Source organism: Sinocyclocheilus anshuiensis, unplaced genomic scaffold, assembly GCF_001515605.1.
Source record: "Sinocyclocheilus anshuiensis isolate Anshui unplaced genomic scaffold, SAMN03320099.WGS_v1.1 scaffold1287, whole genome shotgun sequence".
Taxonomy (NCBI): domain Eukaryota; kingdom Metazoa; phylum Chordata; class Actinopteri; order Cypriniformes; family Cyprinidae; genus Sinocyclocheilus; species Sinocyclocheilus anshuiensis.
Genome location: NW_015539958.1, coordinates 274,533 through 287,423, shown reverse-complemented (window position 1 = coordinate 287,423; position 12,891 = coordinate 274,533). Strand labels below are relative to the sequence as shown.

General features: G+C 39.1%; 1 protein-coding gene across 2 annotated transcripts in view; it reads right to left on the bottom strand.

The window, feature by feature from the left end:
- Nucleotides 1–670: 670 nt before the first annotated feature.
- LOC107687001 (rab GTPase-binding effector protein 2-like) overlaps nucleotides 671–12,891 on the bottom strand; it is a 17,944-nt gene continuing 5,723 nt past the window's right edge. The window contains exons 2-13 of one of the 2 annotated variants that reach the window (XM_016484139.1): nucleotides 7,622–7,786; nucleotides 5,317–5,405; nucleotides 4,784–5,119; nucleotides 4,319–4,414; nucleotides 3,858–3,956; nucleotides 3,640–3,750; nucleotides 3,423–3,501; nucleotides 3,174–3,185; nucleotides 2,980–3,035; nucleotides 2,226–2,324; nucleotides 2,028–2,144; nucleotides 671–878 (exon numbers count right to left, since the gene is read on the bottom strand). In XM_016484139.1, the coding sequence (XP_016339625.1) occupies nucleotides 777–878; nucleotides 2,028–2,144; nucleotides 2,226–2,324; nucleotides 2,980–3,035; nucleotides 3,174–3,185; nucleotides 3,423–3,501; nucleotides 3,640–3,750; nucleotides 3,858–3,956; nucleotides 4,319–4,414; nucleotides 4,784–5,119; nucleotides 5,317–5,405; nucleotides 7,622–7,786 (1,361 nt within the window). In that variant the 3' untranslated portion in view covers nucleotides 671–776. The remainder of the gene's footprint in view (nucleotides 879–2,027; nucleotides 2,145–2,225; nucleotides 2,325–2,979; nucleotides 3,036–3,173; nucleotides 3,186–3,422; nucleotides 3,502–3,639; nucleotides 3,751–3,857; nucleotides 3,957–4,318; nucleotides 4,415–4,783; nucleotides 5,120–5,316; nucleotides 5,406–7,621; nucleotides 7,787–12,891) is intronic. The other variant, XM_016484140.1, reaches the window with a different exon arrangement.

Below are 12,891 nucleotides of genomic sequence, written 5' to 3'. Positions count from 1 at the left end.
GCATCTAGTCAACAACTAATTACACTTCACTTATTAAAATAGTGTAGTAAAAAGGTTGCATCTCATTTCAAACAATTGTAATGCATTTACCATTTAATCTTTCACTTTAAAACATTATTTGACAGCTAAAATAATTAGTACCATATAAAGGCGAGAAATATTCAGACGTATTATATGGAATAATATTACATTTTACAATATTCCCTTTGAATATGTTTATTAATGATATTGTTACTTTGGCACATATCATTTTTTCTTATAGCGACAGCAGGTAGTAGATCTGTAGTAGTCTGGGTTATAAAGGAAAAGATTATATATTATAAAGTTACAATTGCCCCCAGTATCCATCCCCAGTATGTTTTTTTGGTTTTTATTGCTGGTGACAGGTGCTGAATATAAGTAATATATATCCATCAGTCTATTAGGAAAAAAGGATTAGGCCAGGAAGAAAAACTTACACTGCAGTAGTACTGCTAGTCTCGTACAGCTAGTAGTCAGTGTATTAGCTTTTCACAAAATTAAAGTATTAGCAATTCCAGTTTGTCCAGATTGAAAAGGTATCATGTTTTTCCCCATATAGTTTGAGTTCATTAGAAGAAGTGTGAACCCATGAGTGCAGGAATGGCCGTTTAGTTCATGCCACTGCAGGCTTTTGTTTTTTGTTTTTTTTTATGTAGGCAGCCCACCTCAGCTTGGCCCTTTCTGAGGACCACCTCCTTGCCCACCAGAGTCTCTTCCCTTTGGTTGGCCAAAATGTCACCTATTCTTATATTGTTTCATGTGGCATCAGCAGCTAAATTGGTGTCTTCAAGCTCCTCCCCTAGAATGTGCTTCACTTGGTTTAAAGATTCTGCTTGGCGAATCTGTTCCAATTTCACCTGAGAATGCAGAGAGAAGAAACGAAAAGACTATTTCAAAAAAACTTATGCTTAAAGTTTTTGTCACAGACAGAGTATGAGGCTGCGTTTACACTGGCAGAAAAAATCAGATTTTTTGCCCACATCTGACACAGATCGGAATTTGATGCATGCGTGTAAACACAAAAATCCACACGAGATCCGATTTTTTCGCATCCGATCTGAGCCATTTCCAAATGTGGTTTTAAATCAGATACATATCCGATATCTTGGACATCCGATCTACGTCTAAACACGCATATCCGATTCTCTGTGTCAATTACGTCACTGTTCCACTACGGATTGCGTTGAACGTCATCATTTCGCGCCTGTTTCAAGCACGAGTTGCATGCGGCGTCACAATATTTATGTGTTGCGATGGATGGAAGTCAGTGGAGCCAGGAGGCGGCGTCACGTTTAATTCGTTTATGGGGAGAGGCATCAACCCAGGCAAAATTGCATACAGAAATCGGGCTGTGACTATGAAGACATAACACGGGCCATGCATGAGGGTGGCTACAACCGAACCTGGCTGCAATGCCAACGCAAGATAAAGAGCATTAAAGCCAAATATAAGGAGGCCAAGGATCACAACAACCGCAGTGGACAGAACAACCTGTCCATTTTATGAGCAAATGGAGTGAGTTTTGGGCGATAAACCTAGCTGCCGACCCCCCGAAGTTCTGGACAGTTTGACGGCTGAAGACATGCCAAAGAATGAAAATGCAGATGCAGAAGAAGGTAATAATTAACAGTATCCATTCATTTAGTTTAAAAGTTTAAAAGATGAATAAGCAGAAGTCCATGCAGAATTCGAGGGTCAGTCGTTGCGCTCATGGTCGTGAAAGCCAGTGGAATGATTTTAGGCGGGAGATTAGTCTAAACACAGATATCGGACACGAGGCATGTCTAAAGTGAATGTAAACAGGCGGGACAAAAAATCGGATATGGTGAAAATATCGGATCTGTGCATTAAGAGTGTAAACGCAGCCTGAGAGTAGAAATCATGCAGTGAGGACACAGCCTTATGTGTGTCATCAACAATTGATGAACTTTCAACAGAGACTGCAGAATTTATGCAGGATAGATGAAGAGTATAAACTCGATGCTGATCCTAAATCAGTGAAGTACCTGCAGTGACTGCGACAGCTGCACAAAATCCTTCTGCACAGCTTGACTAGTGTCTAGTTGAGAGCGCAGACTGACCACCTGACTGCGACACTCTAAACACTGCTGCTGTAATGCTGCCTGAAAGACATAGAGAGATGTAAACTACTATATAATCAGATTTAATGATATTCACCTATTCACACCAAGATGCAGGCCTACCTTCTCCTGGATGTGAGATTTGTTCTCCTTCTGAAGGTGAGAAAGCGCCACTCGCAGACCTTTCACCTCCACACGACACTCCTGCAGCTCAGCCTCCAACTGCACACACAGATGGGACAATGGAAACGTTCTTATTGGAATACTAGTGTACTGCATTGTACACAACAATATGTCAAGCTAATGCTAGGCATTATACAACAAACATTTCAAACAACACTATGCTACATTGTTGTCACATGACTTCATTATGTTTCATTTTGTGAATGCATCCAATTATAAAGGAATAAATAATTTATCCACTTTGTAATATTGTGTAAAAAATGTCTTAACTATTGGTAGTCTGATTAAATGAGTCAAACACAGATACATAAATACACACACACACACACACACACATAAACACGCATATCATATTTAGAAAGTATAAATATTTAATAACAACAACAACCACAATATACAGATGTTCTTACTTCCAGTTCATTTGTCACAATGAAACTGTCAGGTCAAGTTAGACTAAAACCAAAGGACCTTAGCTTACAGAGAAATCCTAAAGGTTACAGTGCCACTGAAGTACAAACAAGCAAATGGCACTTGACATTCAAAAAATGTCTTAATAGACTGATTTGATTGAGCATTTTAGCAGTACACAGTGGACTCATATATGAAAAGAAACAAGCAAAGGGATGTGGAGAACATTTTTGAATACCACCTAGTCCCATAAGAAATAACACCTGAGAATTAAAAGCTGCCATACCTTTTCCTTTTGGACCTGTATGCGGTCTGTCTCTACTGTCAGGCTGGCAAGCTTAACTGAGGGAAAGAGAATTCAATCGCAAACTGACACTGGACACACAGTTTCATGGCAAAACACTAAAATATCAACACCTGCCCTCATACAACAAGTAGGATCTACACTATTGACAAAAAGTTAAAGTATATATGATTTACCTTCTAAAATTTCTGGAGGAGCAGATGAGACAAGAAAGATGAGGAGAAGAGACAAAAAGGAGAACATGTCATTGAGGAATGAACACAATCAAAAGCTTCAACAAACAGGACAAATGCCAGACATGATTGAAATGATTCATTGTGAAACATTTTATTTAAATGTTTTAAGAACAGTGAGGGAAGAAGAAGTCTCTTTGCAAAAACGTGTATATCACATGCATAAAATGTAATCTAATGATATAGACAGACCGCTCTCTTCTGTGCGTGTCTCCAGCTGTTCCTGTAGGTTGACTATTTCAATACGAAGCCTCTCCTCACAGTGAGCTGCCTATGTATAGAGATACACACCGACTTAATGACTTAAGACAAATACACACACACACACAACATTCAATTGCTCCACAGTCCACACCTCTGGCCTCCTTTCGTGAAACCTGCTTATAAACACACACACACACACACACACCTCTAGTGTTGGACTGTGCGGTGGAAGGCTATTTTCATCCACATCAGTGTCTTCACCTTTCAACTTGGAGAGTTCATTACAAACTTTCTTCTGAGAGTAAGACAGCTCTGCCTGCGTGAAAAAGTACATGCAGAATCTTAAACAGTTTGTGATATCATCAAGATTTTGGATTATGGATTCCTGCCGCCCTTTGATTGGACCATTCACCTGCTACTCACCAATCTGCTCTGAACGGCATTTTGTGACTGGCTAAAAGATTTCTGTAGGTCTTGAAGAAGGGTCTCAGATGTTTGCACCTGAGACTGAAGCACTGACAACTGCAATAGACAAAAACACAAAGATATCAATATATTTGATATATTTGCTTTGAAAGTAATCAACTGTAGATATGCTATATCAGGGTGTATGCTCAAAGCAATTAAACCACATTGAAAAAAAATATTATATTATATTATATACTTCCACTCAAACGTTTGGGGTCAGTTAAATGTTTGTACATAATTTTATTCAGCAAGGATGCATTAAATTGATTAAAAGTGAGTTTCTATTTCAAATAAATGCTGATCTTTTGAACTGTATCACTGTATGACTTTTTTTACAAAAATATTAAGGAATGCAACTGTTTCTGAATGTGTTTTATTTGGTCTGTGTGCGAAAGAGGAACTGAGAGTTTCTGTACCCGTTTTTGTGTCTCTGTGCTTTGCACATCCAGTTCTCTCTCCAGCTCAGCTTTCTGCTTTTGAAGCTCTGTCACCTCCTCTTGAAGCTCTACAAGCTAAAAATGCCATGATATCAGATTCAACAAGTTAGCTGAAAGATAGTGACATCATGCACTGACATCAGTGACCTCTAATGCACTGATTAACAAACAACAGGCTAGAAATGTCCCACACCTTTTGACTAATACATTTCCATGTTGTTTCAAATCGTTTGCTATTACTGGATTAGGACTGCACTCATGAAGAGTAATTTATAGCTGTTAAAAGTTTTAGAGCCAAGTGTAACTAGAAAAACTTTCCATTACTTTTAGTATTTCGTTCATTTTCATGACTTTTCCACACCTGGCAACCACAATCTTAAAATTTCCTGATACAGTTTTCCATGGTCGTGGGAATCCTGCTAGAAAAACTAGACGCATACTGACTTGTGCTTGCAATTTGTCCCAGTCTGAATGCGTAACCAGTCTGTGCCCCGGTGGTGGCAGGTAGATCGCTTCAGGCACTAATGTTCCTGTGGACACCAGGGAGGCGGTGTCATCTTGAGGGGGCGGATGTCGGGGCAAAGAGGGTGTGTCCAGAGAGAAAGAAGACTGGGAGGCCGAGTCACAGTGCTGGGGAAAGTAGTCCATCATAAGGCCTGTTGTCTCTGTATCTGATGTCTCTGCCAACAGCTCCAGTGGATCAGAGTCTGACCCTGAGCCCTCATGGTCAGCACCCTGTGGAGGAGAGGTACCCTCCACCTTGCCCTTTTTAGAGATCCCCTGCATGCACAAAGAAATGTGTAAAATGTAGAAGTGACTTAGGCGCACTATAATATAGACACCAAAAGATCTTTCAAAAAAGGGAAACAGACACATAATGTGTCAAAAAATATCAGTACGTATTTCTTGGCCTCAGTACTTAGATAACAAAAAGGGTAAAAAGAAAAAGAGAAGGCAGGACACAGAAACACACAAACCTTAGTCTCCTTGGGCGAGGCGGCTCTCCTCCACTGTGCTCGTTCTGACAGCAGAACAGATATTCTAGCATCATACTGAGCAACTGTTTCTAAGATGGGGAAAAAAAACAGGATGTGAAAAAATTGGGATCAGTCACAAAGTAATACTGAAACACATATTCCCTGTCGCTTCCAGTTCTTTGGGTTAAATTCCATTTCATGACATTCAAGCTGGCAAATGAAATGAAACTGCAATCAACTGAACTTCTGAATTCTAACATACTTCTAAATGCAACGGCTTATCGAACAAGAAAAAAAAAGTTTTTTTTATTGATTGCATTTACACATTTGGCAGATGTTTTTATCCAAAGCGACTTGCACTGCTTACAAGGTACACATTTGAACAGTTCATGCATTCCCTGGAAATCAAACCCATAACCATGGCATTGCTAGCGCTATGCTCTACTGTTTAAGCCAGAGGAATTTGGTTGTTAATTGGATTGTGAAAAGTGAGTGTTGCATACAGGAATGTGATTGGCAATAGCGCAGACTTAAATACATCAGCAGGGATGAAGTGAGTTGTATCTCATTTTGATTAAAGATAACAAGGTCATTCCGATGTCACTGCAAAAAGCTCTGGCCTTACAACTTTATTAGCTAGACTTCTCCTTATTTTAAAGTGGAAACACATTTCACCCCCACCTATTATTAGTGAATTAAAGAGGTGTTTACTTGTATAAAGCTTGAGAAAATCAGATTCTCACTCACAGGCTCCTTAAAAAGTTAGTTCACCTAAAAATGAAAATTCTGTCATTAATTACTCACCCTCATGTCGTTCCAAACCTGTAAGACCTTCATTCATCTTCTGAACACAAATTAAGATATTTTTGATGAAATCCGAGTGCTTTCTGACCCTGCATAGACAGCAATGCAACTGAAACGTTCAAGGCGATGAAAGGCTGAAACGATGTTCTTACTACCTTTCTGGGCCTTGAATGTGGTAGTTCCCTTGCTGTCTATGGAGGGTCAGAAAGCTCTCCGATTTCATAAAAAATATCTTAGTTTGTGTTCCGAAGATGAACGAAGGTCTTACGAGTTTGGAACGACATGAGGGCGAGTAATTATTGACAGAATTTTTATTTTTGGGTGAAGTAACCGTTTAAAGACCTTTGATAAGGTAGTGTCACTTTTTGGATAATATACTGGCTGACTCTACAGACAGTTAAGCTGAGCACCCCCTTTTATTTGTTTTTATTTACATATTTTATATTACATATTTTCTGTTATAGTTTTATTTCATTGGCAGGTATTTTATTTTGCTGCATTATTGTACTTGGTAATTGGATGGGATTTTGATAATTGGGGTAAAAATATTGCAGAATCACAATTCGTGGCAAGAGAGTTTATATACATAACCCACAATGCATGAAGAAAAAACAGGTCAGTTTTGATTTCAAGCCAAATTTAAAGGAAAAGTTCATTCACGAAAATAAAAACTTAAAAAATGTCATCATTTACTCTGCCTAGGTTTCAAACCTGTATGCTGTATGCTGAAAAAACTTCATAAAAGTACCATAAAATTAATTAATATGACTTGTGTCAGACGTCTTCTGAAAGCTTTGCGTGATGAACAGACTGAAATGTAGTCATTATTCAATAATAATGACTGGCTCGCAGTGAAGCATTACTGTAATATACATGATTTATCCATGCACACCATCAGTCTTTTTAAATTCATGTGCCCTCATAACCTTTCATCAAAAACATGAACTTCCCTTCCCTTTCTTCTCTGATGACGTGTGCATCAGTGTGAATGACAGACAATAATCCCTCCCTTTTAGCAACCTGTCACTCCACTCCAGCAACTTGTCACTCACAATAAACAAATGACAAAAATCCAATGATTGAATCAATTCCTGATAGACAAAGTCAAGTCCCATCCTATTTTTTTCTCATTAGAGAAGTTATTCGTCACAATAGTGAAGAAAAGACGATGACATTTTCCATTTCAAGCCAACTTCAAAAGGGTTTTTTATGGCGTTTTGCACTTTTGGGTACAAAATTTCATTGCTATCATGATGTATGGAAAGAACTGTTCTTCTCCTTATGCGTTTCACAGAAAAAAACGGTTTGGAACGACATGAAACATTGACAACAACAGTAAATATTGAAATCATTTTTTACTTTTAGATAAGCTACTTTAAAGACACGCTGTGGTTTTTCTCCACAGAAGTTTCATGATTAATCAACAACGCCCAAACAGACTTGTGCTTTACCTCCACCTTAGGTGACCACACTCCTTCAATCCCTCCCTCTCAATCCTCACCTCTCAGAGCTTCCTGCAAGGACTGAATCTCCTGGTCGCATTGTTTTTGCAGTTCCTGCAGCTCCTCCTGTTTGCCAAGCTCGCAGATCCTCGCCACACCCTGCCAGTGTTCCAGCTGAGCTCGACACTCGATTAGCTGCATCTGCAGGTCTGTTTCAGCTTCTACTGAAGGAAAACACAGAAGGGCTTCAGAAATCTCTTCTAAATAGCCTTGTTCCCTTTCTCCTCTACTCTTATTTTTAAAGAATCATTTAACACAGGTGCATAATACAAAAATAGGTGCGTGACAGATAAGTGACACACATAAAAGAGCTCTACGTCATTAACAGGATGGATTTTGGCAAAAGCAGATTAACACCAAGAGCACTTGATTTGTCCAATGCCTAGTCAGGATTTAAACCTGACACATGACATGTCAAAAAAAATCTTATATTGATTCTGGTCATAAACACCTGTTGATTTCTGCTGCACTGATTTGCTGTTGTTGTTATTATTAACAGAAATCAAGAAGTGCTGTGAAGTTAATTTTAGGTTTGATATTGGCTGCATATTTGCCTAGGCTGCTTTAGGGACCGTCTACAAATTCAACTCACAGCGCAAAACAAAGTCAAATAATTAATTCTAATTAATGTTTAAAGGGTTACAGTACATGCCTAGTGAGCACACTGACTTATTTTGTGAATACCTCCCTTACTGTACTTACAGTACAACAAATAAGTTTATGAAAATAATTACAGTAATTCACAAAAAAAAATCATATTTCAAACATTGTAATAGGTGGCTAGACTGACTTACTACAGCTGAAATTTTGCCATGAACTCTCTTACTGTATGTACAGTACACAAATATTTAGAAAAAAATAAGTAATTCACCAAAAAGGTTTATTCATTTGACAAATGTTGTAGTAGGTTCCTAGTAGCCAGACTGACTTACTACAGGTGAAATTTTGCCAATACCTCCTTTTCTGTATGTACAATACACAAATATTTTTATAAAAAAAGTTACTGTAATTCAACAAGTTTTTTTTTAATGCTCCTGATATTTATTTATTTAGTTTTGTTTTTTGGATATGTTTTTCATATCTGTTCATGCTCGATTTTCACAGTTGATTTTCTAGCATGTTAAAACGCTTGGTCCTCTCAGTTTTCTTGTCAGTTTGTTACATGAATGCTCAGTTCAGGTTTGCATTATTTTGTTCCCTCGTTTGGTGTCACTATTTATACTCAATGTTTCTCCTTAGTCTTTGTTCTGGTATTAGTCATATTTTTGTTTATTTTAGTGTTGTGTTATTTCTCCTCTGATTCTCTATTTTTCTGTTGGTGGATTAAAATAAAATTTCCCTGGATTTTGATTCCAGCCTCCAGTGAATGTTTTAACTCAGCAATGTGACAGAATACCAGAACCCCACAACAAATCTAGACTTGCCAGGTGTGTGTTTGCTCTTCTTGGAGCAGTGGTGGAGATCCCTCGAGGACCACATGAGGGATTTTTTACAAGTGTCTTGTTTGACTTTGTTTCCTGACCACTCGTAAAGCTTATTTTAACACGCCAGGCTTAATGAGCAGATAAGGCCACAGCTGCCCACCAGTGATCCTCGAGAATGTTTGTGGACTTTGTGGTGTGTGCGCTTGCCACCTATGGAACGTCTCAGTTACTGCTGTAACCCTTGTTCCCTGAATGAGAGAACGGAGAGGTTACATTGATACTGACATATGGGGTCACACTTGGAAGCCTCAATAACCTTCAGTTAAGAAGAGAAAGAGCCAATGAACTGTGGTTGGTGAGATTTGCATGCCAAATCTCCTCCCTGTTACCCATGGGGTATATAAGGAAATCGGCAGCACACTCACCGCAGATTTCCCAGCTGTAGAGCTGAGATGGGATCCCGGCACCCCACAGGTGGCCCGCGGTTGTAGCATGAGGGACGTATCATCTCCATTCTCTCATTCAAGGAACGAGGGTTAAAACAGTAACCGAGACCTTCCCTTTCATTTAATCACGTGCGACATTACATTCCCTATGGAAAACACCACAACCAACAGCCCTTCCCAGGACCCCATGAAAATCAACAAAGTCTACTGTAATGTGGGACAGACAAGACAGGATTACATGGGAGCAGTCCTTACGGTTCCTAAAAATAATTTCCGATTTCTCTAATTTACAACAAAGCACTGCGGAAAGTGTGCCCGTGAAAGGGAAAACGTAATGCTGCAGAGGCCACACCCTGCCCAGAAGGGGAGGAAATATGTGGAGAACTACATACAAACTGACAATGTATGGAGATTAGGGTTGGATATTGTGTATTGTGTATAGGCCAGGCCTATATGTTACGATGAAATCCATGAACAAAAATCAACAGGCTACATAAAAACTGGACTCTTTAAGAGCTGTTTGTGTGCAAAATAAAGCCGCATGATTCTGGATAAATGGAGTTTTTTTTCTTTCTTTTTTCCCCCCCCCAATGGAAGTTGTGGTTCTCTCATGATTCTGAAGAAAAGACATTAGACAACTAAACAAAATCACATGTAATTTATGAATGAATGATTAAATGACTCACTCAAGATGTACTTTCATTACTGGATGAATCAGCGAATACTGGATGAATCATTGTAATTTAGCAGTGTTAATTTGACAGCAAATTTTGATTTAGTTTTAGTCATAGTCTTTTGACTAAAATGCCATTTAGTTTTAGTCATATTTTAGTCATCTTTTTAGTTTTAATCGACTAAATATCATACAATTTTAGTTGACTAAATCTACAGTAAAAATGGGTTTAGTTACAGTGTAATGCATTTAAAGTACAGTTCATTTATTAAGCATTTCTCTAAAATGTCCAAACTCATTATATAGGTTTATTAAAGTTTTATCATGATAGACACCGATATAACTGCAGGGATTCACAACATGCCTTTATGTTAAAATTAAATAAAACCACTTCTCATAAAGAACAAGAACATGGTCTTCTTTTTAATGAAATACCAATGGTTATATAGGCTAATTATGTATTCTTTATAGCAACTTGTTTACCATATTCTTCATTCTTTCAAGCAGACATATTTATTTCTATAAATACATTTAGATTAATCTTTAGTGCTGCTAGTTTTTCAGTCAAGAGCAGTGCGTGATTTTCTGTCTTTCATTTGTTGCTTGATTAACATAAATGACTCGGACAGCAACTAAATTAAGCTGCTGTCCCTTTAAAACCGAATACACAGCTGCAATGGATGCAATGTACTGATACACGTTCTCCCTACTGTTTATGTTCACTTAAGACGTAATCAACTGTGTTTACGTGAATACTCGTCAAAATGGACAATTCAATATCATTTTGTGTGTAATTCTCTGTTCATGTGACACGAAAGAGTACTCGCGCGCTGTGAGACGCGCTTTCTGTGTGTAGCCTATGCTTCGGTGTCTGCGCTCAGAAAACCGGACCGAATTGAGTTCTCTCTTGCGTCGTCAGAATTATCCATGTGTCTGCTCTTCTCTTACTCCCACATATCGACATTTTTGAACGTTTTATGCGACGTGCAGCAACCAAGTGTGTTAGCTTATGTCCCGCCGTTTCGTATGCATCTAAGTTAACCTCTGAACCATGCAGCAGATTCGTTCTGAATGAACGTTCTATGATGTTCTATCAACTGGAAGAACAAAGTACAGGTATTTGCAAGGGAAAAGCTTTTGCAAGGGAAAGACACAGGGTACACTGTGGAAAAATAAATGCACAAGATTACCAAACCAGGAATCCCAGCGCGGAGCACAAGGCCATGTGCAGGGGCTGACAAGCAAGGCATTCACACAAGCACGAAGTCAGGTGTCAGACAAAGAGCCGCTCAGATGTTCTGAAACACTGAATATGGTCCACATAAATCCGCAGGGCAAGAACAGGACACAGCAGTGCGAGGGCTGGGTCTGCCTCCTCCGGGGGAGCTTGCAGGTTCACCACCTGATTTCGAAAGGGAGTGACAATCCACGGGAGTTGACCAAATCCAACTCCATAGTGAGGAAAGATATACTTTGCACAGGGGAGAGTTTTCTCTTTTCCCAGTTGAACCAAAGTCCCAAACGGCCTAAGTGACTGAGCACAAGGTCCCAGTGTTGGCACAACAAATCTTGAGACTGAGGTAGATTGAGCTAGTCATTGAGATTCAAGATTTGGATGCCCATCTCCCTGAGGGGCGTGAGGGTATCCTTCATTGACATTGGATACTGTCGTGAAACAAACACTCTTGAACTTGGGCGGGCACCTGGTGAACTGAATCGTATAGCTGAGTCTGACCGTCCACAGCAGCCAGCGAGCCAGACAGGGGAGTGCTAACCAGGACCCCAGATTCTGCACAAACAGTACCAGTGGAGTCACAGACGTGCCCGAGGAGGGGCAATGAGATGGAGCACTAGGGCCCAACCGAGGAAAAGAATCGTCAGTATGAATGAGAAGAGAGCCTGCCTGGATCAGAGGATCCCGCGATGGGTTGGCAGGCAGGCACCGCATGAGGAAGTGACACATCCTCAAACCACTGAGGTGAAGGAGAGGGTGACCGAGGATGAGGAGGCAGCGTGAAGCTCATTGTTAGTTGACCCAGAACAGTACACCCAGAGATAGAGGGGACTGCTTTCTTGATTAAATTTTGGGTACCGGCGGCGGTGGAACAGAACCAAAAACCTTTGAAATATAAAAAAAAACTTTTTGGTGAATTATTGTAATTATTTTCACAAAATTATTTGTGTACTGTACAGTAAGGGAGGTAATGGCAGAAAGTAACCTGTAGTAAGTCAGTCTGGTCATCAGGAAACTACCACAACCTTTGAAAAGGTTGAAAAAAAAAAACTTTTGGTGAATTACAGTAATTATTTTCATTACAATACTTGTATACTGTACATGCTGTAACGTAGGTATTGTCAAAATTTCACTTGTAGTAAGTCAGTCCGCCCACTAGAAACCTACTACAACCTTTGGAATATGAAAAAAAACCTTTGAATGAATTATTGTAATTATTTTCATAAAAATATTTGTATACTGTACATAAAGTAAGGGAGGTATTGGCAATATTTCAGCTGTAGTAAGTCAGTCTGGCCACCAGAAACCTACTACAATGTTTGGAATATGAAAAAACAAAAAAAATGCTTTTGGCTTATTCCAGTATTTTTTCACAGGGTTTCTGCAGGTATCATCAAATCTAATTTAATGATTTTTAATGCCTTTTTAATGCCATTTTAAAAAATGTTTAATGCCATACACGACCATATATACATATACATATATATATATA